The sequence below is a fragment of the Coffea eugenioides genome, chromosome 8 (assembly GCF_003713205.1).
Source record: "Coffea eugenioides isolate CCC68of chromosome 8, Ceug_1.0, whole genome shotgun sequence".
Taxonomy (NCBI): Eukaryota; Viridiplantae; Streptophyta; class Magnoliopsida; order Gentianales; family Rubiaceae; genus Coffea; species Coffea eugenioides.
Genome location: NC_040042.1, coordinates 34,066,104 through 34,091,595, shown reverse-complemented (window position 1 = coordinate 34,091,595; position 25,492 = coordinate 34,066,104). Strand labels below are relative to the sequence as shown.

Here is a 25,492-nt window from a genome sequence, read left to right as displayed (position 1 = left end):
ACAATGAGGACATTGTAGATTTTAAGTGTGGGGGAGGGATTACTTTATTTTATGGGTGATTGTGTCTTGAAAAGCATGAATTTAGTTGTGTATGGCTTAGAAATGTTGGATTTATATTTGGAAATATGGTCATGAGGATAATTTTTGTGAAATTGAGGTTGTTGGCAGGGAGTTTTGTTCATTTTTATGGGGAAACTCTGTCAAAATTTTTCTAAAATATTTTTCAATATTTCATTGCAATTCTTTCAATTAAATGGCCAAAATGTTAAAATTTTAAGTGTCTAATTCTTCCATTAGATAAAATGCTATATGTATTTTGGAAAAGTTTAGTCCTTATTTGGCTTGGAATGAATTATTATGCAACTAGGATTGATACATTTTAGAAAGTATATTTAGTTAAATAAGAAAAATTATGCTTAGAATTTTGCATGATTAATGATATTTCTCATTTTTACTTAATTTTAGAAATAAGTGATTGATATAGTCAAGACAAGGCCAAATTCTTCCTTTAATTATGCTTAGAGGGAAAAAGAAATTATATGGTTTAAAAAAAAAGAGAGCATAATATTATTAATTTTCTACTCCAATGATTCACATACTGAGTAACCGGGGGTTGACATTTACAAATGCCGACATTCGCGTAAAAAGGTATTGGAATTAAGAGTATGTTTAGCAATTTAAATAAGTGAAATGTTGAGTAATCGGGAATTTTCACCTAAAAGTGTTGATTTTCACGTAAAAAGACGTTTTCACTATTTAAATAAGTTGAAATGTGAATAAATCCCTCTAAATTGTTAAGTTTTGGGATGAGGAAGGCCATAAAATTGACTATATGATTTACTTATTTGTGGAATTAGAATAGAATGAGAGATTGATTTGAATTTGTTGAAATTAAGGCAAAATTATTTTTATTTAATTGAATATTATGAGTATTTAGTGTAATCTGAGAAATGGCATAATGATTGGTTTCTAGGTTTTTGGGGAATTAAATTTGATAAAAGTACGTATATTGTTTTATCTATTGAATCATTGTAGTAAGCTTTGTGTAAAATTGCTTGAGGACAAGCAATAATTCAAGTGTGGGGGAATTTGATAAGTAAATATTTAACGTACATTTTGTAGAGGGTAAGTCCATGGCAGCCGAGACTGCCGCCCCTCCTCCGGGTAGGGGGCCGTCGGCCTCTTCCTCCCCTACCTTTAGGAAGAAGGCATTCTCTGCGTTGTTTGAACCGCAACCGACGTCGGAGGTAGTGCAAGTCCAAGCGAGGATGACAACACACCGTGGAGAGCCTGCGGTGGTCTTCAGTGTGGCTGAAATAAAAGCGATTGCTGCTCCATTCCGCTATACTTGTGTTGGGAAGTTCTCTAAGGGGCGGCCGCTGCTGCCTGACCTGAGGAAATTCTTGTCGACTCTTGATTTGAAGGATACGGCGACTGTGGGATTGTTAGATGCTAGGCATGTGTTGCTGAAATTTCAGTGTGAAGCAGACTTCCTTCGCGTTTGGGGACGAAATTTGTGGTACGTGAATGGATGCCCCATGAGGGTTTTTAAGTGGACATCTAAGTTCCATGTGGACAGAGAGTCTTCCCTTGTTCCCGTCTGGTTTAGATTGCCCAAACTCCCAATTCACTTATTTGCTAAGCCATGTCTATTTCATCTTGTCTCTTGCTTGGGTACGCCGCTTTTCGTGGATGCGGCTACGTCTTCGTTTTCGCGACCGAATGTGGCACGGGTATGTGTTGAGGTGGATCTGCTCAAATCGATTCCGTCGAGGGTGTGGGTTGATATGGGAGATGGGGATGGTTTTTGGCAGGCTCTTATCCCTGAGAACCTTCCTAGTTATTGCAGCCACTGCTATCGTCAAGGGCATGGCGAGGATCAGTGCCGTGTGAAGCACCCTGATCTGCGCTTGCCCAAGACGCAGGGGGGTCTGGTCGCAGGAGTGATGGGCGCAAAGGTTCGCTCCTCACAGGCTAACACGCAGGGTATAGAGGGTGAGGAGCGAAGGGTGGTGAGTGAAGGCGCTGCGGTGCAGGCTGGTGTGACGCAGAATTCGGGCGGGGATATTTCTTCCTTGCAGGTTAATACCCTGGGTATAGCGGGTGAGGAGCGAAGGGTGGTGATTGAAGAAGATGGGGTGCAATCTGGTGCGACACAGAATTCAGGTAAGAGCCAATCCGAGGGGGCACGGCACGTTGACACCCATACTACTGCTGTGGGAGATGCGTCGTGCTTACTGAACCAGCTTGGAGGATCTACGGTTGCGCTCGTGGAGAAGGGGATAGAGGTTGCTGCTGATGCCATTCTTCACGCTATGTCTGGCAGCGTGATTGGCGAACCAGAGGAAGTGCTGGAAGGGACTGCTAATACTGGAAAGTTGGCGCTGGGGAAGCTGAACGTGGCAGTTGGCCCGGGCATGGTGGAGCCCATACGCACCAAAGAGGGGGCTGTTGTGCCAGGGGAGAGCTGCAAGAAAGAAGCTGTCAAGGATGGACGACAAACAGAAGCTGCCGAAACTGTTGCAAAAGCAAAGTCCGTTGCTGATGATGAAAGGGAGGGACCATTGGATCAAATTGCAGCCCATGACCATGGGAATGATTGTGAGGGGTCCCATATTTTAGTGGAGTAAATATTGGGAGATGGTCAGCAGCAAATGGCCGACAATACTTCATTGAGAAATCAAAATGCCGACAATTCTAATTGGAATAAAAGTGAGGGGAGATGATAATCATCAAAAGGTCAACACCACTGAGCCCGAAATTCTTTATGGTGCCTTGCGTGGGGTTGAGGATGTACCACCCCTTGTGGTTACGAGTACAAGTACAACAACAGAAACGAAAACAACAATGCCTCAAAATCCAGTGCCACAATTCAAAGATGTGTTCGAAGAGATTAAATGGGAAAAATTACATGGTACAGTTCCCCGACCACATCAAATTCCTTTTATTCGTTCAAGTATAACATGCAATGACAACAAAAATGAAGAAGAAGACGACGATTCACAACGCGAAAAACACAAAGATCAAGACCAGAGCCTAGTTCAAGAGCAATTTACCCAAGTGATTTCAAAGAAAGCGAGAAAACATCTTTCAAAAAAAGGTAAAACAATGCAAACACGTCAAGATCTCAAACCAAATCCCCATGCTCACTCCCAGTCACACAAATGCGGGGCACCTTCGTGTGGATGATTTCTTTGGATTGATCTGTTATGTCTTTAAAATTCCTTCATATGCGCGTTTTATTTTTTATCATTAGATGTTTCTTTTCCTTTAACAGAGGTCAGGTTTGGCCCTCTCTAATTTGATGTACTCTTTTTCGGTTAAAAAAAAAAACGTACATTTTGTACAAATTTGGCATGAATTGTGGTATGTTTTGAGAAGATTAAAGTCATATTTGAACTCTTTTGGTGATAATTGCTTAAATATTATTTAAGGGTTCAAAACTTGATAAATGAGTGGATTAATGCGTTAATTTTGTGAAATTGTGAAGGTTATTGAAGTATGAAATTCATGCACGAGCTGAAAGAAATGTAAGGGTTATCCAGAGGACAAAGTACACAAGAAATTGGGAGCAAAAATATAGAAAAAGGAAAGAAGTGAAAAAACTGAAAAATTGATCAACACGGATCCGAGCACGGATCCGTGTGAACAAGAGGGATCCGAGCCCTCGTCTGTACTTCTGGGGGAGTGTATCTGAGGTTAGAACGATCGACCTCGGATCCATCATGGGAAGTCCTCGGATCCACTGATCCGTGCTCGGATCCATTTTCACCCTCGGATCCGAGGCTTGGATTTGTCTCTCTCCTCAGCAAGTGGCACAGTCGTTTTTCTTTACCTTTCTCACAACTTTTCCAGCTATTTTGAGGGACAGAAATCGGTGGCACATGCTTCTGCAACAAAAAGGAAGATAAAATGAGTTATTGAGAAGTCAAAACAATATATCTTTTGACTTCCTTTACAAAATCTAAGTGGTTGAAATCATGAAGGAGAAAATATTGCCTTTCTACCACCTTTTATGCAGAGACACAAGAGAGAAGTAGGAGATGACCAGACGTAGCTAGTTTTCCTGCTTGTAACATTTTTCTCTCTAGATAGGAGTTCTTGGAGAAGCATTCTTGGAGTTTTTCACTTGTAATCATATTGTGCAAGAGCATAGCAGGAATTGGAGAGCTTTATCTTCAATTGACTAAGCTTTCTTTTATCTTTCTTATACTTGTACTTTATGATGTTTTGCATTAATAAACTTGTGAGTTTGATTGTTGAATCATTCATGAGTAGCTCATTTTCTTTATCTAGGGAGTAGATGAAACTTATGGCTAAATAATATGAATTGAATGTGATTTACACTTGTTATATCCTGTATTAACTTGTCTACTTGTATAGCTGTGATTACTTGTTATTGATTGATCACCAATAGCTTGGTTATAGTTGTTATTGTTCAATGAGAATTGGTAATAACAATGGAAACACATGAGTAGAGCTTGAGTTGTATGTTCATGAAAATAGAGATACACTTAGGTGGATTATTTAGCATTTCATGAAATAAAACAGAGTAGTAGTAGTATTTCACCATGAAAATAGGGAAATCTATATTGCTTTAGGCCATTTCATCATGAAAATGAGACTTGGAAACTTTGGAAATGAATCTCTGGTTAAACAAGAATAATAGCAAGAAGTAAATCCATTCATTTGTGTTGTTTATGCCATAAGTGGAATCTACATCCCTAGAATCTTCCTTAAGTGAAATTTCTCTATTTGCATTCAGCATTTGTTAAACTAGATTTGTATATCAGATTTGTAGACTATAGCAATATACTTTCTCTGCTCAAATTAATTGTAAGTCTAAATAATAGAGAAAACAAGGGCTTAGTAATTGTTTAAATTGCTCCTCGTGGGATCGACCCGATACACATCTTGTACTACAAATTGCGACCTGTATACTTGCAGTCCAACGGGTGTAAAATCGGAATTAAACTTGCATTGATAAAAAAATCCTGCCAGTCTCATTCAGAATAATAGAGTTCATAGTTATCCATGTCACACATTTCAAGTATAGATGAACCAATTAAACAATAATTCAGGGGAGTGGTACACTTACCAGTTGAAGCAGAGTTCAACCAAGGTAGGGCTCTAATCACCAAGAAACCCTAGAATAGCCAAGGTAAACAATTATGGTTCCCATAGCCACAATTCCAGTAAATAAAATGCACAAATGAGGCTCGACTACAAGTCGTAGGTCTCGCCAACTAATTACTCATGCAAGTGTGCAAAACATGATTTCGGAAACAAAAAGGTAATATGAAAACTTAGGGCTCGAACAACCCCAAAAGCCTATCTTATATATATCCCAAATCAAACCAAACTCGAAAGAATCCAACATTCCCAAAATTTGGACAGCATGTCCCCTACATTTCCTTACTTTTCCATCCTGCAAGCAACACCAATTCATCTCAAACCAACCACATACACTTTATAAACTATAGAATACACCTTTCGGCACAATAAGCACAACTGAATCTACACTTATCGAATTGAAACGAATCTTATGGCGTTTCGAAGCCAAAACATAAACTACATTTCTTATGAAGACCTCCAAAGCCAAATCATGCATTTTCATGGTCAAAAATGGAAAAGTCCACGAAAACAGAAATCTGTTCGCGAAACAGGGTTCATGGGCAGTCAAGGGTATTTCGGTCATTTCACAGGTTACAGTGCTCCGATTGAGTTAAACTTTTGTAGGCAGCTAGTTAACATCATTTTATACAACTTTTATGTTTTAACCTAAGCCTGATTCGGCCTTTATCATGCTCAAAGAAAGCCGGACAGAACAGGAAAAATTGGAACCCTAAAGCTGAAATTTCCGCACAAAACTGAAATTTTCCGCAAACAATCTTAACTAACATATACAAGCTCCATTTTACACCATAACAAGCTATCATACCATGAAGAAACCATAATCATCCCATAAAATCAGAAAAATCTCCATTAAATCAGAAATTTAACAAACACTAGTTAAACCCACGAAGTCTTCCACAAATTAACATGTTAAGCCACTAGAAACCACTAATCTTTCCTTATTAAGAACAAAAGGAGATTTCTTAGCACCTTACCTTTACAACTCAAGAAAGATGGCAACTTAGCACCTCCACTTCTAAAACCACTCCACCACCTTCTTCAATCCCACCTAGCAATAGGTTTTTACGGAGGAATTTGAAGTTTAAATGGTTGGATCAAGAGATTAAGCAAGAGAATAGAAGGCAAAAGTTGAGGAATTTTCTCTCTTTTCTCTCTATGTTGTTCGGCCAAGAGAAAGAAAATGAAGATGAAATTGGTCAAAATTCATGTTTAGTAAAAGTGAAAGAAATTAGTCAAAGTCCACCCTCCAATCAAAACGCGCCACCTAGCACCTTTTAGGTTTAACACTTATCCTTTTGTCTCTCCAAACAAATCAATCTAGCTAACCTCCAATTATCTCCTAACACCTAGTAAATTAATCCCTTAATGCAAAACTTAACCTAATTGGCCGAATTAACCGCACTTAACGCACTAGCGGGTCCCACGTCCACTATACACTTTAAATATCTCATGAACTAACTTATACTAGAAAAATAATTTAAAAACTGCATTTACTTATAAAAATATCTCTAAAGTTAACATAATAACAAAAATGTAGAAAACGGGTACAAAGAAAGAAAATAAGGCCTAGAAATTTAGAAAATTTTCGGGTTCTTACTTATAAAAATATCTCTAAAGTTAACATAATAACAAAAATGTAGAAAACGGGTACAAAGAAAGAAAATAAGGCTTAGAAATTCAAAAAATTTTCGGGTTTTCACAAAAACACACCAAAAAGCCTAGTATGCACAAAAACCCCTAACTTATACCATTCCTTTAGAAAAATCATAACTTGAATTATAAATATAAAAAATTCATACAACTTAGCATGTTAAAAACTAGATTTCAAATACTAATAATCTTTAGAAGACACCTCAAAGAAATTTAGCTCATAATTTGGTCCAAATTGAGCAATAAGCTACTACAACATTCCTATGTTTACTTGTGCAGGGCAGAATTTTCAGTCAATTTTGTCAATTTTTTGAAATTTATGGAGATTGAATCAAATTCTAAATTTTTCACCATAGGAAGATCTATGAGTCTAGTTTCAAACGCAACAAACGGAACTCAATTCCGACTTTCCTATACGAAGTTATAGCCAATTTTCCAAAGCTGCGCAGAGTCTCCTGCAAAAATTTCTAGATTTTCTAACAACTTGAGATTATGAAACTTTTCTTAACAAAATTCACTCCCTTGGCTCAAATTCAACCATTAAAACAACCAAGAATATAAGGCAAGTAAGTTCAAATAAGAGCTATAAAGAGAAGTAAAATTTTGGGGTTTCACAATAGTCATATCTGAGCGAATTTACTCAGATAGACTTGGTGTTTTTTCATTGACTGTCCAGGTGGTACAAGAAAAACATTCCTGTACATAGTTTTGTTAGCTGATGCTAGATCCAAAGGCCATCTTGCACTTGCTACAGCTACATCAGGAATTGCAGCTTCCATTTTACCATGTGGAAGAACTGCACATTCCAGATTTAAAATTTCAACAGACATCTTTGATGGTGCAACATGTCGAGTCAGTAAACAAACTTCTTTAGCTACAATAATCAATGAAGCAAAACTAATAATTTGGAATAAAGTACCAATGTCTAAAAAAACAACAATTGAAGCTTTAGATGATCTCTTAAGAGATTTAGTGAATTCAGAAGAAGTATTTGGGGGAAAGGTAGTTGTGTTTGGTGGAGATTTTAGACAAACAGTGCCAGTTGTTCGAAAAGGAACAAAAGCTGAAATGATAAATGAATGTTTGATAAATTCTCTATTATGGCACAAATTAGAAAAATTGCAATTAATAGAGAACATAAGAGCAAAATTAGATCCTTCATTCACACAGTTTCTTCTAAAAATTTGAGATGGAACACAACAAATAGATGAGAATGACATGGTAAAACTTCCATTTTCAATTATAGTTAACTATAATAATGACACTGATGCAATTGAAAAGCTGATCAATATTGTGTATCCTGAATTTAAAGATTCTTCAAAGAAACTGCATTGCTCACAAAATAGAGCAATTTTAACTACAAAGAATAACTTTGTAGATGAAATAAATGGTCAATTGATCAAAAAATTTCTAGAAGATTTGACTGAGTACTTAAGCTATGATGAAACGTTGAATCAAAATCATCAGTCTGAGTATATTGATCTCCTGAATACTCTTACACTTAGTAGCTTACCTCCACATAGGTTGCTGTTAAAACCCAATGCCCTAATAGTTCTTTTAAGAAATTTTGATCCTACTGAAATATTATGCAATGGAACTAGACTCATAATAAAGAGTTTGAGTAAGAATGTTATTTGTGCTAAAATTGCAGTTGGTGATTTTTGTGGCAAAGAAGTTTTTATTGTGACGACCCCACCTTCTCATAGGGCCTATCCTAGAAGTTAGCGGATCGCCTACCTGGCTCTCGCCAGGACTCACTCACTTACATTAACTTCAGAGATAACATTATCATTGAACAACTGAACATTCACTCTTAAGTATCACTCCTATCAGCTTGAAACATAGATTTGTCCACTAAAAGAAACAAAATACACGTTCTAAACATCCATTCTTAATATTACATCAACTCAAAACAGAAGATTCAACCATCTTAAAATACAAAAGAAAACGTGACTCCAATATATACGCATAGTGATGGAATTTCCCAAAACAACTTTTCAATTCCATCCAATCACTTTTCAATCTCCAACTCCTGTAAGGAAAACAAAGCTAAAAGGGTGAGCTTACGCCCGTGAGGTTTCCATGCAAGCAACAATCAATAAGCACTTAAATCAATACAATTAAGCGAGTAGCGCACATTTCACTGTACAATCACTTTCATTAAGCAATTGAGGAAGCACATCACCAAACAATCACTTTTAAAAGGATACGATGCTCGCATTAGAGCCACTTCAATGCACTACACACTCCACCGAACTCCTCCTTATAACCTCCAAAATAATAAACACTTCCCTCACTTGGATGGCCATATCAATATCAGTAATCTGCTACTCCGTGGTAATACTCGAGTATACCGAAACACTTACCCAAAGCTACTGTCCTACCCGACCAAGCCCTTTGCTGGCTCGAATAGTCCGTTGAGCAGAGGGTTTTGGGGCCCAATTCAGCTAGTGTGATAAGGTACACACATGGCTTACAGTCATGCACACTTACAATATCACTTGATCAATTATCAACATTCAACCTCAACTAAGTCGAGTGCGATAAAGTACACTTTCGACTTAGAAGGCGAGGGACAATTGAAAACACTTCACAATGAATCATTTAGCAATATTTCATAATAAGCACATTTGCCATATAATTGCACTTAGGTACACATAAGCAGTTTAACACATAAATTCGGAAAACACTCACCAAAGATTCAAATGACTACTCTCGAGTCTCGAGTTGGTTTCCTGGTTCACGGCTACTTCCTGGTACAAGTTAATAATTCTAAAATGAATATTCATTTTATATACAACCACTCATCTTACATAATTTAAGGTTTAAGTAACTAAAACCCAAGTTTCTAAGCTTATAAAACGAAACACCAAAATCTAGCAACTTTCCTTACGTTTGTCTTCATGATTATTAAGTTTGGTAGCTTTAAAACAAGGTTAATGTACATATACACCAAATTTTAATATCATATAAAACACTTGAGCTAAGATTAACTCATTTCCAATCTAATGTACAAGGATTAAGACAAGCAAACGTTTCATTTCTTCCGTATAGGCTAAAACAGATTCTAGTTTGACCTTAAAGTATAAATATAATATATTCAATATTCATTTATCATTTTATTTTGAAACTCATTGACTTTATTGTTTTAATCAAGAATTATACCTGTTTTCCCAAGTTAATAATTTATAAGATATTTATTTTAGGATTGAATCATTTTCCACTCAAGATTCTAAGATTACGGTTTAGGAGTACTTCATTGGTCCCCTTTTTAATTAATTAAACTCTAGGTTATTTGTAAGTTAAATTTGATGAGAATATAAAGACCAAGGCCCATTCAAGCACATGGGGAATTGGAAGATTCAAGTTTATTACTGTTCATCGTACTGTTCACCGACACTGTTCACCGTTACTGTTCACCGATACTGTTCATAGTTACTGTTCGTCCGAATACAAATCTGTCCAGCCTTGTTGTTTGTGTTATCCAACTTGTTTACTTGGTTTTCAAATCTGGATTTTGGCAAAACTTGTTGGAATTTTGTGAATCTTGAAGAGAACTTACAATAATCTTGAGCTTCTTGCATTCTTGATCACAATCTTGAAATTTCTGAAGTTCCTGACAACTTCCTTGAAAGTTCTTCAAAGATCTTGGAGTTCTTGGTAGTTATTATTTGTGGACTTCCTTGTTTTGTGTCGTGGTTGATAGTTGTAGTCAAGAAAAAAAAATAGAAAACAAAAACGAAAAGAAAAAGAAAGAAAAGAGGAATCGGTTGGCAAGAAAAAAAAAAGGAAAGGAAAGAAAGTGGCAACCGAATTGTTTTGAATAGGGAACCAAATCTGATTTGTGCAATCTTTCTTGGAGTAGAATTTGGAAGTTACCAAAAGTTGTTTCAAGAAGATTACCAAAGGTTGTTTCAAGAAGGTTACCAAAAGTTGTTCAAGAGGAAGAGGATTTTCAAAAGGTTTCCAAAAACTAACTTGTTTCCAAAATCAATTAGGAAACTAAGTAAAGCACTTGGATAACTCTTTGTACTCACTTGGACACTCTCTCTCCTACCTTTTTAGGAAACTTTCCTAAACTCTCTCATCCATTTTTTGGAAACTTTCCTATATTCTCTCATCCATTTTTAGGAAATTTTCCTAAACTCTCTCATCCATTTTTTTGGAAACTTTCCTAAATTCTCTCATCCATTTTTTAGGAAACTCTCCTAAAATTCTCTCATCCATTTTTAGGACCTTTCCTATATTCTCTCATCCACTTTAGGAAACTCTCCTATATTTTCTTCCTAGATTCTAGGAACACTTTCCTACATTTTCTCCTACATTCTTGTGATTACACTTGTGGAAAGGTTGGTAACGGTTGTTGGACTTGAGCAGCATTTCTCAACTACCTAACCCAACAGGTAAAGGTATTTGGTAAGTCCATTAGAGTGACATCCATATACACGAGTGCGAGTGGATACACGTAAGGGAGCGTGAAAGGCAATATCTTCGGTTTCGTTGCTAACTTTTTGCAGGTTCCCTCATACGTCATGGCGAGTATAAGACGCATAAAAGCTAGCCCACAACATTGTCTTCCTGATCCTAAGGGAGTCAAAGAAGTGGCATTACGTGGTGTAGATGAGCAATTGGACCTCGTCAAATCTCAGTTGCTTGGTTGGTTTTATACTCGTTGCGGTGTCAAAGATAAAATTTGTAGCTTGGCCATTGATGGTAGTTGTGAAGTCAATCTTGCAAGTGCTATCATGGTTGAGAAATTAAATCTTCCAACCATTGATCATCTTCAACCGTACAAGTTGACGAGCACTCATGGGGATGTTTGGGTTACTAAGCACACACTTGTACCTATTCAAATCGGCAAATATGTGGATGAGGTGTTGTGTGATGTAGTCCCAATTCAAGTGACACATGTGTTGTTGGGCAAAGCATGGATGTCGAGGCGAGAAGTTAAAATTGATGGACATACTAATAAGTATTCCTTCTTATTTAATAGTCGTCGTCTTGCACTTGTATCACTTACTTATGACCAACTTTGTATTGATCTAGCATGCATGAAAAGTGAGCTTGAGCGTTATAGAATGGAGAAAAAGCTAGATGAGGGAATTGTGCCTGCAGAGGTAAAACCCGAGGAAGTTGAAAGTAATGAGATAAAAGGGTCAGCTGTTGAACTAGAAAAAGAGATGGAAAAATCTAATGAGATAGGTGGTAAAAAGGAAGAAAGAAGAGAAAGTGGGCTGATCTTGAGCAACCCGGTGAAGGCCTATTATTTTCTTAACAAACTTACCTTTGCTTTGTTTAGTGTTTCTTCTTTTATACAGATCAAGCAAAGGCAAGTTGAGCTGATCTTGGTGTGTTCCATTCCAAAATCAATTGTAGACGTTGCAAGCCTCCATGGAGTTGGTACTCCAAGAGTTAAACCCCCTTGGTATCCATTCATGGAACAATGTCAACTCAACTCAGTCCACACCAAAGGGGAGTTGATTCGAGCTCATCTTGAAGGGAACACTCCATATTTTAGGGATGGTTGTGTACCAAGGGTTCGTTTAAAGAACAAGTACCTCAATGACCATTATGATTTTCGTCTTGCTCTTAGTCCACATGCAGCTCCAACATCACCAAATCCGCCTTGGTGCCTTGCAAGTGTGTTCGAGCCGGAGTTCGATTTCACGGGATACACTTCATACCACTTTGAGGACCCTTACATCATGACTACAAACAATAAAGTTGAGCATACATTGAAGATGGTTTGTGAGATTCAAGGTTCGACGAGGGTTATTTTCCAACTTAGCACATGGGCTTTGCATTGGATGCCATCTGTAGCCATCATAACAAGATTGAGTCGAAGGCATGTAACTCGTCTTGTCACCATTTGTGCTTCAATTTGTGGGCAAATTGCTTTTAAGAGGATGGGAATGATGAGAATATAAAGACCAAGGCCTATTCAAGCACATGGGGAATTGGAAGATTCAAGTGAAGACTAGTCGATTGCACGAATGCTTGAGTTTAGTAGGATTATTTGATTTTCCTCGTTGATTTTGGTTATTTCTCGTTTTAAAAAGTCTAGGTAATTAAGATAGTTTAATTGCGGCCCATTTGTTAGTAAGTAAGGCCCAAAATCTTTCTTAAGTATGTAGGGTAGTTTGGTCAACTTTTGGATTAGGGTTAATGCTTGTAAGGGCTATAAATAGCCCCACTTCCTCTTTGTTTTGAGATCAGTTTTTTGGCTATTAAATACAATTAGTGAGTTTTCACTTTCTCTTTGGCAAGAGAGTTTCCTTTGAATACTTGAGAATCTTCTCAAGTTATTCACCCAAACTTATCAATCGAGTATCTCCTTGATTGTGGCGTTCTACTACCTCCAATTTGGTTCGTTAATTCGAGTAGTTACGGGTTGAGATAATATCAAAATTGTTCGTGACTTCTAGAGATTAGTTGGGTCAAATTTCCGCTGCCTAAGCCATGGTGTTTTGGTTGTCTAGATCGGGGTTCCACATCAAAATTTTATTCCACTACACCAGTCCTTCAAATTTTATAGTCTTTAAAATATTTGTGAAGACAATATTAAGTAATTAGAAGCCAATTTAGGTACATAATTATCATGAGTTTTCCCCTCATTTGCTTTAGTTTAACTCTACTTGTGGAGCTGTATATAGCCATTAAATCTCAGGGTAACCATAGCTATCATTTATGAAAGCTTACAAAGTTGGAAATTAGAGGAAATGCTGGTTCAAAGTTGGTTCCTCACGGCCATTATCAAAGCAAAGTGCATCCGGGAACAAAAGGAAAGCAACAAGAAAGGCAGCTTTGCCACCCTCTGATGTTTTGATCACAACTGGAGCTACGCTTATCGGATTGAGGTGAATTTTTAGCATTTCGAAACTAAGATATAGACCTACATTTCTTCTGAAGACATCGACGTCCAGTTATCGCATTTTCAAGGCCAAAAAGGGACGGTCAGAATCACAATCTGTTTCATTTTCTCGGTCAGCAACCAAAACTAGTAACGCTACTTCAAGCTTTCGACGAAAACTCTATTCTTTCACTTGCTTAAAGCTTTAAATATTTAAAGTACATTCAGTCCAGCATATACCAAGGCAAATAGCATCTAGTTTCAACAAATTATTCAACCCAAAAGCTACGCACAACAATTTGTCATCAACTAATTACAATTTGCAGCAATATAGCAGTTTAACATGTGGTGTTTTCTCATAATTTTCTTTTCAGTTTCATGCTCCAACTAGACATGCAGGGGATGATCATTCAACTACAGACCATCTTAAGCAAAACATAGAAATTTATAGCCAAAAATCCAAGAGAAAAGCTGAACCAAGATTTATATCCTCTCTCGGCTATAAAGTTGGTTCGTAGCAGCAAGTAATGCCTAAAGACGAGTTTCTTCTACTAGATCCCTCCATTTTATGCTCAAACCTCTCATGCATGAAGAAATCAAGATGTTATACAACATATTACAGATTAACACAGAATTTTGGAGTCATTATTCATCAAAGACAGCTGAAACTTTTCCATTCCCCCCCTACTCGGATGAAGCTGGAAAAATTCCAGCAAGGATCTTCCATCGGTCCTCCCAATTTCCAACTTTTCCCAAATTTCTTCAACTAAACTTCTTATAATACCTGAGATAACCATATTACATGCTTTTCTTATATTATATTTTCCATTTTTACACTGCTAATGAGCTGAAATTCATGTAATTAACTCCCGATTGCTGCAACTTCAGTCAAATAATCATTTTAATCTCAAACCAGAATTTTTCTTCAATCGAAGCTCATTTCCTCTGCTAAAACTTATCTTGCAGCTTGTATATATATATATATATATTCATTTATACTCAATAAATAAGTATTGATCACAGAGAATTTACCTCTTTCCTTTAAGAGTTAAAAATTGCAGACTGACCAGATTTTCCCAGCTTTGTTTCCTCAAGGTCTGCACCAACTATCCCTCCTATTTTCCTTGCCTTTCTCTTCTTGATTATGATCAACAGATGATGAAGCTAACCAAATTTTCTCTCCCTCACTCTTAGTTCCACCCCCCTCGATTCCGTTTTTGGAAAGAAAGAAAGAAAGCTGCCTTGTGTTTCTTTCCTCTCGGTCACCGCCCAACTAGAAATTTCTTTCTCTTTGTTTCCTCTCGGTTGTCTTCCAGAAGATGGCTTTCTTAGGTTGCATAGTAGTTTAACCAAGATTCAGGGTTAGTTAGGTTATTAGTATTAACTTATTTGCTCACTAAGGGGCTGTGGTTTTATTATTTCATGCATTGACTCCAAACTTCATTTGTTCTAATTTATATACCCTTACAAAATTCTAGTACATTAATCTAGGAGATTTTCATACATTCGGTTTTAAAGGAAAATCAACTAGACATATAATTTAGTCAACTGTATAATATATGCTACGTGTCTAGTAATATATGAAAATGACACAATTTACAATATACATACCATGTGTTTATTTTATTCATAAAAAATTTTCTACACCAATTTAGGATATTTCTAATTCTCGATTTCATAGAAATTCAATTAGACATTTAATTTAACCACTTATTCGTTATATGTAATATTTCCAATATCAAGGTAAATAAAATAAAATAAATGCAAAGCACACACCTGTTTTTCTCGAGTTCTCACATTTATACATAGAATTTCCATGCAGCCACCAAGTGATGAACAATATCTAGTTCCATATAAACGAACACAATTTCCAATTCATTTGTGCTTTCGAATGACAATAAATAAAGCACAAGGCCAAACATTAGATTTTATTGGTATTTATTTGAAAGAGCCTGTGTTTTCACATAGCTAGTTATATGTTGTACTTTCAAGGGCCAAAACAACTTTAGCTATAAAAGTGCTTATAAGACTAACTTATTTTGATAAATCATGTATTGATCATACTAAAAATATAGTATATAAAGAAATTCTTGAAACTTCCCAAATTACATTACCAGGTTTCAATATTCATTGCCCTTTTTGCTTAGAATTTTTTTATTTTGTTTAATTGACTATCTAATTTCTCTACGAATATAGGTCATCATGCCTAGACATATATCTTCAGTGCTTGACATTCAGAAAGGAGCGAAAAAATGGACTATGCTAGTACAAGTGATTCACGTAAGCCACATTCAACTGACTCGTGAAGTTTCGCCTAGGCAAATTATGCGCTTTCTGCTGACAGAGGCTGAGGTTTGCAAATACTTTTCATGTAAAAAATATAATTATGTCACACATATTATCGGCCTTTCAAATGCAAATTATATTTAAATTTTCTTTACAAACATTTCTAGTTCATTTGACGATTTGTCTGCTTATTGCATTCATATATTAGAACATGAAAAATGATATATTTGTTTAAGAAAAAATCCTTAGTATTCATGTAAGTTTACACATACTATGATAGTACAACTATAGTGTCATTGTGAATGAATAGTTACCTAACTATTAAAGTATTCATACCTATAATTTTAATTTCTGTGTGATAAATACGTTAGCCATAAACATGACACTTATGGTTTTAACTCATGATATATATAAAACTAATTTTCTATAATCCTAATCAGGGAACAAAAGTTTATGTTGTGATCTATGAGCAACACATTAAGGTCTTCAGCAAATTTCTCCAGCCTTATTAAAGATATTATGTTTCTAATGCAACTGTCATTGCTGCTGACCCAACATACAGAGTTGGGACCTATGAATGCTCCTGGATTTTGAACTACAAGACTTTGGTTGAAAATTATACTGAACCTATGCCGCCTATGTTACCTTGTACATTTGAGCTGACAAAGTTCTCTGATGTGCACAAATATGCTGATTTAGATAATCTTTGTAATAATTTTTCTTACATTATTTTTTATTGTACTTGACAATCATTTGATATTTTACTGATTATGTACACTCATATCAACATTTTTATTTCAGATATTAAAGGCTTTGTGATTCAAGCATTACCAGTGAAACAGGCAGATCCAGATTGTTCTTCTAAAGACATTACAATAGTGAATGAAGAGTAAATCAAAACTGAATACTACTTTTTTATTAAGGTATTTTAGATTAATGATCGCAGTTACAATTTTTTGTTATGCCTGACAAGAAAAGACTCATGCTTATGACTCTTTGGAATGAATTTGAACATGATGAAGGGAGAAAAATAGCAAACATGATTAGCACTACCCCTTTAATCATAGCTTTCCACGTCAAAGCGACCATATTCAATAGTAAAACTTTCATTATACATTATGATTACTTTACTGTTTGACTTCTAAATACTTGATATGTTATATTACTAAAAATTTTCATCATTTTTACAGCTCTGTCATTCACTACAAGGTATTCGTCTGGCATTCTAATAAATCCTCCACTACTAGACGACCTCTCTTTCAGGCAATGGTAAACACAATCTTTTTTTTTATTTTTAACCATAATTATTTCACTGGTAAATTTTCTACTTGTACTCTAAACATAACCATTCAGGTATAATTTGAACAAGGAAAAAAATCAAAAATTTGCTTGATGCTAAAACATACAATGATCCAAACTATGTACTTCCTCCTCCAAATGAAGAAGATATCAAAGCAATCAACAATTTTCAAGCATTATTTCTATTTGTAAGTGCTATTTGTTATTTATAAATTTCACTTAAATATAACTATTTTGTCTCTAGCTTACATTCAAATACCATTCATGCTTGGTTCACTCAGCAAAAGACAACTTGGGTGCAAGGAAATGTCAAACTTGCATATGCATTCACCAAATATTGGAGTACTGCTTATGTGAATTATCACAGAAATGTGAATGTCGACATTGACTGGATCATCCATTGTCCTTCATGCAAATAGCAAAGTGAAGTTGAACTCAGGTTAGACCATGAGCTTATACTTCTAAATTAAACATTATTCCGATTTGTCACCAAATATTAATCTTAATTCCTTCACTCAATTAAAGGGCTCTTAATCCAATTATTATAACTAATGCTTCGAGCTCAATACATTGCATTATATCTGGAGAAGATGCTAAAAAAATGATTGAGTTCACTCCATTGCAACTTAAGCAAGCATAAGAAGATGTAAGTAAAAATTTTCTGTCTTATATTCAACCATAAATACAAATATACATACAAAACAATTCACTAAACCTGACCAAAAAATTTTTCTGGTGCAGGGCTTTGGCATAGACACTGAACTTAATGATAGCTTGAAGAAGTACACAGTGGTCTATTTTCTGAAAACCTATGAGTCTCCCTTTCAAGGTCAACTCCAAAGAAAGAATACTGTTATTAACGCTTACACTGCAGCTAAACTATCACATAATCCACTTCCACTAGCACTTCCAGAAAACATTGAAGTTTCTTTTGCACTTGGCACTTCATCAGCAGCGCATGCAGAAAAATCATCAAAGGATCAAATAGTCACATCAACCACAAAGTTGGTACTTGAAGAAATTGTTGCGGCCAGTTCTTGAAAAGAAAGCCACATATTTATAAATAGTGGAGTGAAAAGAAGCCTTGAGTTTCCAAAAGTCCATCTCAAAATCAAGCTTTACCAGCAGACACACCTGCTAAACATGCAACAAAGGCTCCTGAACAGTTTGCCAAAGAAGTTGCAAAACAGTATAGTCCATTTGGCAATATCAAAGACAGTCCAGCAAATAAAGCTAAAGCTAAGCAAGTCTAATATGGCCTAATTCTGTACTTTTGTTAAATCTTTTGTTAATTACCTCGGTGCCTGCCTCCATTGCTTAGACAATATGTTTTGAATTATATTATGATCCATTATTCTTTTCGCTTAAAAAGTAATGGATCCTAATATAACTGTTAATAGTTTAACCAACAATGTTGTAGTTCAATAGGCAATAAAGCTTATTTAAGCCTCTTAATATGTAACTGTGGCTAGCACTGAAGTATGTATTAAACTAAGGCATGAATGACTTAGTTTCTGTAATGTATGGTTGTGATTTGCATATTATTTACCTCTTGAACCTATACATACATTATGATATTTTAGCAAATTATCCTCATTGTTACAGCAAATCCAAAAAATAAAAAACTCAATAAATAGAAAATTTTTTTATCCATAATTTAGTTGGTCATATCAGTGGGTAGGCCAGTGCATAGCACGGCTAGACCCATGCTAGTATATACATGTATCGAAGAACTAAACCTCCCCATGCATGGTGTTTGCCAATAAACATATAAATTTTAGTGACATTGTGGGACGGAAAAGAAACCATCGTTTGTTAGAAAGGCCTTTAAAATCATAATAAAACATGAATCTTATGTTATCGTTTCAACTAATATTTAATCCTTCTTAATAACGTGAAATTAAATAGAGACATGATCCAGTCTGATATGTATATTGCTTTATGCATGCGTTAAGTTTCTTTTTTTTTTTTATCCTCTCATTTGTGCTTTTATATTGATTCTTGCGGGGAAAATGTACTTTTCATCCCTAATATTTAAGGTGTTAACCAATTTCATCCCTAAAGTTTTATGCACAACATATTTCATCCTTGTAATTTTATAATTTTGACTAATTTCATCCTTAAAGTTTCACACGAACACATTTCATCCGCATAGTTTAATAGATTTGGCTAATTGAGGACAATTGATGGATTGTCAAGGATTTTAAATAGAATATTGCTACTTGACCACAGCATGCTGATTAGTTAAAAAACCACCGGATCAACAAAAAGTTTAAAAATCTTTTTTAATTCACTTTCTCATTTTAGTACAAAAAAAAACCTAAGAAATTTTTAGCCACCATTATTTTCTTCTTAATAACAATTGAACAAGAAAATCCAAAGAAAAAGAAGTCGTGGAAAACAAACAACCTCACTATAGCTAATTGGGAAAAAAATGTCGAACAACCCCATTACAACTAATTGGAGAAAAATATTGATGTGAAAGAAAGAATGGTTTGGATTGTCATTTATTTACAAAATTTTGTTTTGTTGCTATGTATTTTGCACCAACGATTGCTTCATGCACACGTTTTTCAATCATCTAGTTGTTTTATTTCAAATACATAATATCATAATTTTAAAAAACAAAGAGATAGTCTCCTATCTAAAAACACTTGTTATTTTTATAATTTAACCAATAACTGAATTAAGTATTAATAATACAATTACTAATGGGACATGTGATGATATTATGTACAAATTGGTTAACAATCATTTAATTGTCCTCAATTGGTAGAAATTATGAAACTATGAGGATGAAATGTGTTCTACATAAACTTTAGGGATGAAATTGGCCAAAATTATAAAACTATGAGGATGAAATATGTTTGGAATGAAACTTTAGGGACGAAGTTGGTTAACACCTTAAACATTGGGGATAAAAAGTGCATTTTTCCCATTCTTGAACAAGAATAATTTTCGTTTATAAATAGCTTATCATCTAAGGCAAGATAAATCAAAGTTCCTAACTACCATTGGACAGTATATTTACCTTTTATCTTTTTATTTTTCTTTTCCTATAAATAAATTGAATTCTTAAAATTTCAAGTCTTTTTCCTGGCGTCCAAGTTTTGCATACAAAGTCTACACATTAATAATAATTTTGTGAATTACTATACTATTATGATTTTAAACTTTAATCTTGCAATGGCCAACACACCTTCTCCCGCACTAGTGCACAAAGATGAGGGAGAACAACTGATGTACAGCTTGAAGAAATGCAAGTGATATAGAATGGGGAACTACCAGTTTTTTCGATCCATTGTCCTGTATCGTTATTATTGTCTGAGAGTAACTTAGGATTGAATAATGTAGGCAGTCATAATATTTTATTAATAGTTTTATTGCCATTTTTATGTGTTTTTATTAAGGCTTTTATTATTATTGGAAATAATGAACAAATGATGTTAGGTCCTATGATTGGTCCTATGTCGAGCGCTAGACATCGTTCCAACCAAATACGTAGCTTTGTTTCGTTTAGGGTTTTAAGTATAGTTTGTTTCCTTTTTAGGATAGGACTTTTGTAGGGTTTTAAGTATAGTTTGTTTCCTCTTTAAGCTAGGACTTTTATATCGTATAAAGAGGCATAGTTAGGCCTTTTGTAATTAGACTTTTTCTTCAATTATCGTTGGTTGGTTTTTTAACAATTGTGAGTGTTTTCTCTAGTTCTTGAAAATATGTGATTCATTTTCAGGAAATTATTCGTTGAAACTTTTTCTTTAGTTCACGCTTCCGTACTAGTTAATATTAGTGCGGGTTTTTCCTAGGTTGACAACTAATAATAGGGACTGTAACCCTAATCTCAATGACGGAGTTAGGGATTATGTTACATCTGCCGAAACCACAAGCATCAACCACTCGTGTAGATTGTATTAAGAGAATAATCAATGAAGTAATCAAGATGCTACGAGGGGCTAGCTTGCAAGGTAGGAGAGATCGTGATGACAGAGGCAATTGTAGTGAAGGATTGCCCCAAAAGCGGCGATTCGATTATTATGATTACCACTATCCTATAGGGAGCAACCTTATGAGAAGAGTTCTTCGAGACGAAAACCCTAATCCTAGGGCCGTTGAAATTGGCATCAGATCCATGAAGTTACAGCGCCACTAGTTGTGGTAAGGCTCGACCAATAGTCCAGGAGCCCATGTGCGAGGAGGATGAGTATATTTCCAAACCAGATGAGGATGAATTTGAGTTTGTTCCTTACTCCTTTGCCACAGGCGACTTGGATATAGATCTTCCAACTCTAGAGGTCGAGACCTTGGATGAGTTTAAAGATTCAGAAGTCCTCGTACTTTTTTGCAAACGATTCACCTACAAATCCGAGCTCGATGGACTTCTTGCCTGGTGACCTGGTTGATGTAGCTGTTTTTACGAGCCAAGATACTAGTAACCTTGGCAAAGAAAATATTTTTGAAAAATTTTCTCTTTTTGTAGATTTCCCTGTCAAGAGTGTGCGATTAAGCTTCAATGCAATAGGGGAAAAATAATTAGATTTGTTTCGACATAGGAGAACAATGATTCAATTTGGTAAATTTCTTCACAATGTTTGATCACTACAACAAAGAAGGGAATTAGCTACAAAATTTTTTACGAGGAGCAGACAAGTCAACGCTATTAATGTGTGGATGACGAGGAACAGAGCATATCCTCACCAAATGTTGGAGACAGCTTGACTTTTGCTAGCACTATGACTTTCCTCGCTTAACATCCTTGCCAAAAAGAAAGGCGGGAAGCTTCCCTCCAAATTGTAGTCATAGTGGCGCCAAGGCTTTTTGGTACTCGTGAGAATTCATGCAGTTCCACGCTGATGTACCGCACTTGGTGAGGACAGGTTCTCGCCGATCTGTACTTGACCAATAGCAAGAAGTGGTTCTATTCTTGCTAAAATAAAAATACAACCAAACGTTGTAGTTTTAAGAGTTAAGAGGCCTTTGAAAAAGGAAAAGAAAAAGAAGAAACAGAAGAGTAAAGTGCAGATGCGGGAAGATAAATGCCACCAAGTTCGTTGATTTCATTCTCTTTCCCTTTTAATTTCTCTGAATTCTCTCTCTAACAATTTGTAATCAGGTGCGCTTTTTCTTCTTCTTTTTCTTCTTCTATTTTAAGATCAAGGCTAGATATGTAAAACTTTACTTGTTATTTTTATTGCGGTTACTAATTGTGTCTATGTGGTCCTCTTGAATTTAATAATCGATTGCTACCATGTGAATCCCATAAGAATCTGATTGAGTTTTCTTTGCTACCTATCATCCTCCGTGTTCATGTTTATAATATTTGAGTTATTCACTTCTTTTAACACATTTGGCATGTTCAACAAGTCAGGATTCTTGTTTTGTGCTTCTTTATGGTAGAACCATGTTCATTACCTTTGTAACCTTTTTTTGCTTGTATGATTTTATATCCCTAATCCTTCTTAACTTGTATAGGAGTTGTGTCTTTAACATGGTATGCTTTTGTTGATAAGTGGTTAAATTATGGTCTGCTATATCATAGAAGATAACAATACTTTCGTATCATTAGCTATTGTCCTTTTGGACAATTTATAGGTTTGGCCTTATCGTTAGTAAAGGCCATTATTCTTCAACTACTGAAAGCATAGAAATAAAAAATTCCAGTCCTCAGAGATGTCATTTTGAGTAATAGTAGTTTTGTTTTACTAGTAACATCCAATGATATCTTCAAGATTTAGAATAGCGCACTACTAAAATGAGTATTGAATAGCACTAATCGGAACATGAAAAATGAGAAGATATGTAGATTTTCTAGTTGATTACATTCACCCAGTAATTCATTGCCAACCAGTATTTGGATTGAAATTGCATTTGTTCTGGTGCATACCTTGTTGATTATAGGATCTTTTGTCAATCTGTGTATGTTTGTGGTCCTTCAAGTTGGCTGAACTTAGATGCAGAAGGCATGACGAATTTGACTATCAGTACTTTACACAACGACATTAATCTCAAGGCTTAGTTTCAAAGGAACAAAGACACAATTCAAAGTAACAAATGAGAAAATAACTCTGCTGCAAAAACATTTTTGTTTTTCTCTATAAAAATTTGACAAGGCCTAGAACTCTCAGGATTTCTTAGCATTCTCTACAGAACCATACATCTATCCAAACCTGGTTGATTTGCCACCTCCGAAATGCGTCCTGGACTTGAAAACAAAGCTGGCATTTGGGTCCTTGACATCATACATCCTAGCCAATTTCTCCTTCAACTCAGCCTTGGAAACATTAGGCCTTCGAGGATGCAGAACATCAATGACGAATTGTTTTCTGGAAAGAAGACGATTGGTCATGAACTTCTTAGTACGAATAGTCACCACCTTGTCCGCCATTTTTCTTGCCTCCGGCGCCGCCACTGCTTCCGCTCTTTCTCCTCTGAATGGGCGGTTGGTTGGGGAAGCGACAGAAGGGGAACGTAAAAGGCTTTCTTACAATAATCAATGTCCATGAGGGTCTTGAATTTTATAGTAATAGATTGATGCCAAGTTAATCCCAGAGCAATCTTGCTGAGTTTTCTTGGCCATGATTCCATGTTCACTCTTTAAAAGATAGGGAGTGTAATTGATCAAATGGGGGAGCCAACAGCTTCAACGTCTTCAGTGTTAGAGCAATGGACAAATGCTGCTAGTCCTTTCAATGAATCAGTTGTGGCATTTTAATTAGCATTATCTTGTGTGAAAAACAGGACTTCTTTTTTCTCTCTCTCTCTCTCGACTTAATTAGAACATTTCTTTAGCTGTTTCACCACTGAGCTGGGTGAGGAATTGGTATGGTGCCATAATAGCACTGCTTTCTTGAAGTGATATCGCTGCTCTGTTTTTCCTCTGTTTCTAGCCGTGTTTCCAACAACTTCTTTGGAACTCTCCAGTTTTTACAGCTTGTGTTTCTGTCAGCCGTTTCCATGACTAGTTGCAGATGTAGCTTCTCTTCTCACAATCCAAAGCCCCAAAATCCAAACACCCCTCGCCCCCCACCCCCAAAAAAAAAAAAAACTCCTGCATGTATGCATGCAGCTTGGTAGGTGGACAAGTGCATGAGCATGCATGACATCTTTCAGCAATAATAATGACTTTCCATCGTTGTATCATCATTCTTTCAAACAATTTATTGGTGATGTCACCAATTTGTGCTTCTGTGTGATGATGTTAGTACGAATCTCAATTAATATGAATGCATAGAGTCAGTTCTCTGTTATTTCTAGTAATACACTATGACAAAATGATGAATGGATGTGATGCAAGTTATATGTGATTTTGGAAAGCAATATATGGGTAGCCAAATACATGGGAAGTTTTAGTGCTGAGAAATGCAGTTGAGGCACAATGGTTTTAGTAAAAAATTTCATTATGTGGAAAATCTCTTACATTAAATTTTTGTTTTGCAGGTTTATTTTGGAGATTTTGGATGGAAATAGGCTGTGCAATCTAGAAGGAGCCACTTGAGCTTGAATTGTTGTTGTAGTTTGGCTAGTTTTGGATGTGGTAGATGATAAAATATTTTTGAAGCTAGGCTTATTTTTGTTTAAAAGGAGTAATGGTATGTGTTTTCCTTGCTCTATGTGGCAATTTGTCTTCTTGACAAAAGTCCTGTAATTCAATTCTAGAAATGCTTGCATTTAATTTTTTGCTTGAATTTGGCTTGTTAATATGTGATTTTTCTGGTGCAGGTTAACATTGCGAATTTGGAAATAGGTTGCAATCTGGAAGGCACCGTGAAAGTGTTTAAAATGTTTAGGTGGCTTGTTTGGGATGTAATAGGTGACAAGACCTTTTGGAAGCTCAAGTTTGTTTTGAACGGTGGTTATTTTGGAAAGGCACAATTGCTGTTCATGTATTTTTGAAGTAATGACTTCAACTTTTGGTCATGCATAGGTGCTGAATTATGATTAAATGTCACACGTCCCTTTTTCCATCCTAGTTTATGCTTATTGCTTTTTTAGTTTCAATTTTGCATTTTATTATTTTTTATTAATCCGTGTAATGAAAGTGGGAAAGTCTAACAATATGTAATACAATTGCCCAAGATTTTTGGAACTTGGAGAATCATATAGACCAAATACTTTAAATCAAGCATATTTATGGGTTTTGAATTTTATATCTACCAGCCAAACAATGCAGGCATGGAAAAAGTGTTACACATGGCTCATTATCTTTCACAACTCTGTCAAAGAACTTCAAATTTCATGAAACGGTTGTTATGTACTTCCTTTGTCTGTAGTTGT

The 25,492-nt window shown here is 35.6% G+C and overlaps 1 protein-coding gene and 2 long non-coding RNA genes across 3 annotated transcripts; 2 read left to right on the top strand and 1 right to left on the bottom strand.

Moving 5' to 3' along the window:
• The first annotated feature begins 2,685 nt into the window (after positions 1-2,685).
• LOC113780615 lies at positions 2,686-8,511 on the top strand. The gene is made up of 3 exons (XM_027326398.1): positions 2,686-2,914; positions 7,463-7,867; positions 8,033-8,511. Exons 1-3 carry the CDS (start codon positions 2,686-2,688, stop codon positions 8,509-8,511), a joined length of 1,113 nt encoding a protein of 370 aa, XP_027182199.1.
• A 109-nt stretch (positions 8,512-8,620) lies between these two features.
• On the bottom strand, positions 8,621-14,739 carry LOC113779178. Its single transcript, XR_003469449.1, has 3 exons — positions 14,669-14,739; positions 9,481-9,539; positions 8,621-8,818 (listed from the first exon to the last, which is right to left on the bottom strand). It is a non-coding gene; the product is annotated as an uncharacterized LOC113779178 (long non-coding RNA).
• Positions 14,740-21,989: 7,250 nt separating this feature from the next.
• Positions 21,990-25,255, top strand: LOC113781449. The gene is made up of 3 exons (XR_003469608.1): positions 21,990-22,331; positions 24,656-24,807; positions 24,938-25,255. It is a non-coding gene; the product is annotated as an uncharacterized LOC113781449 (long non-coding RNA).
• The last annotated feature ends 237 nt before the right edge of the window (positions 25,256-25,492 follow it).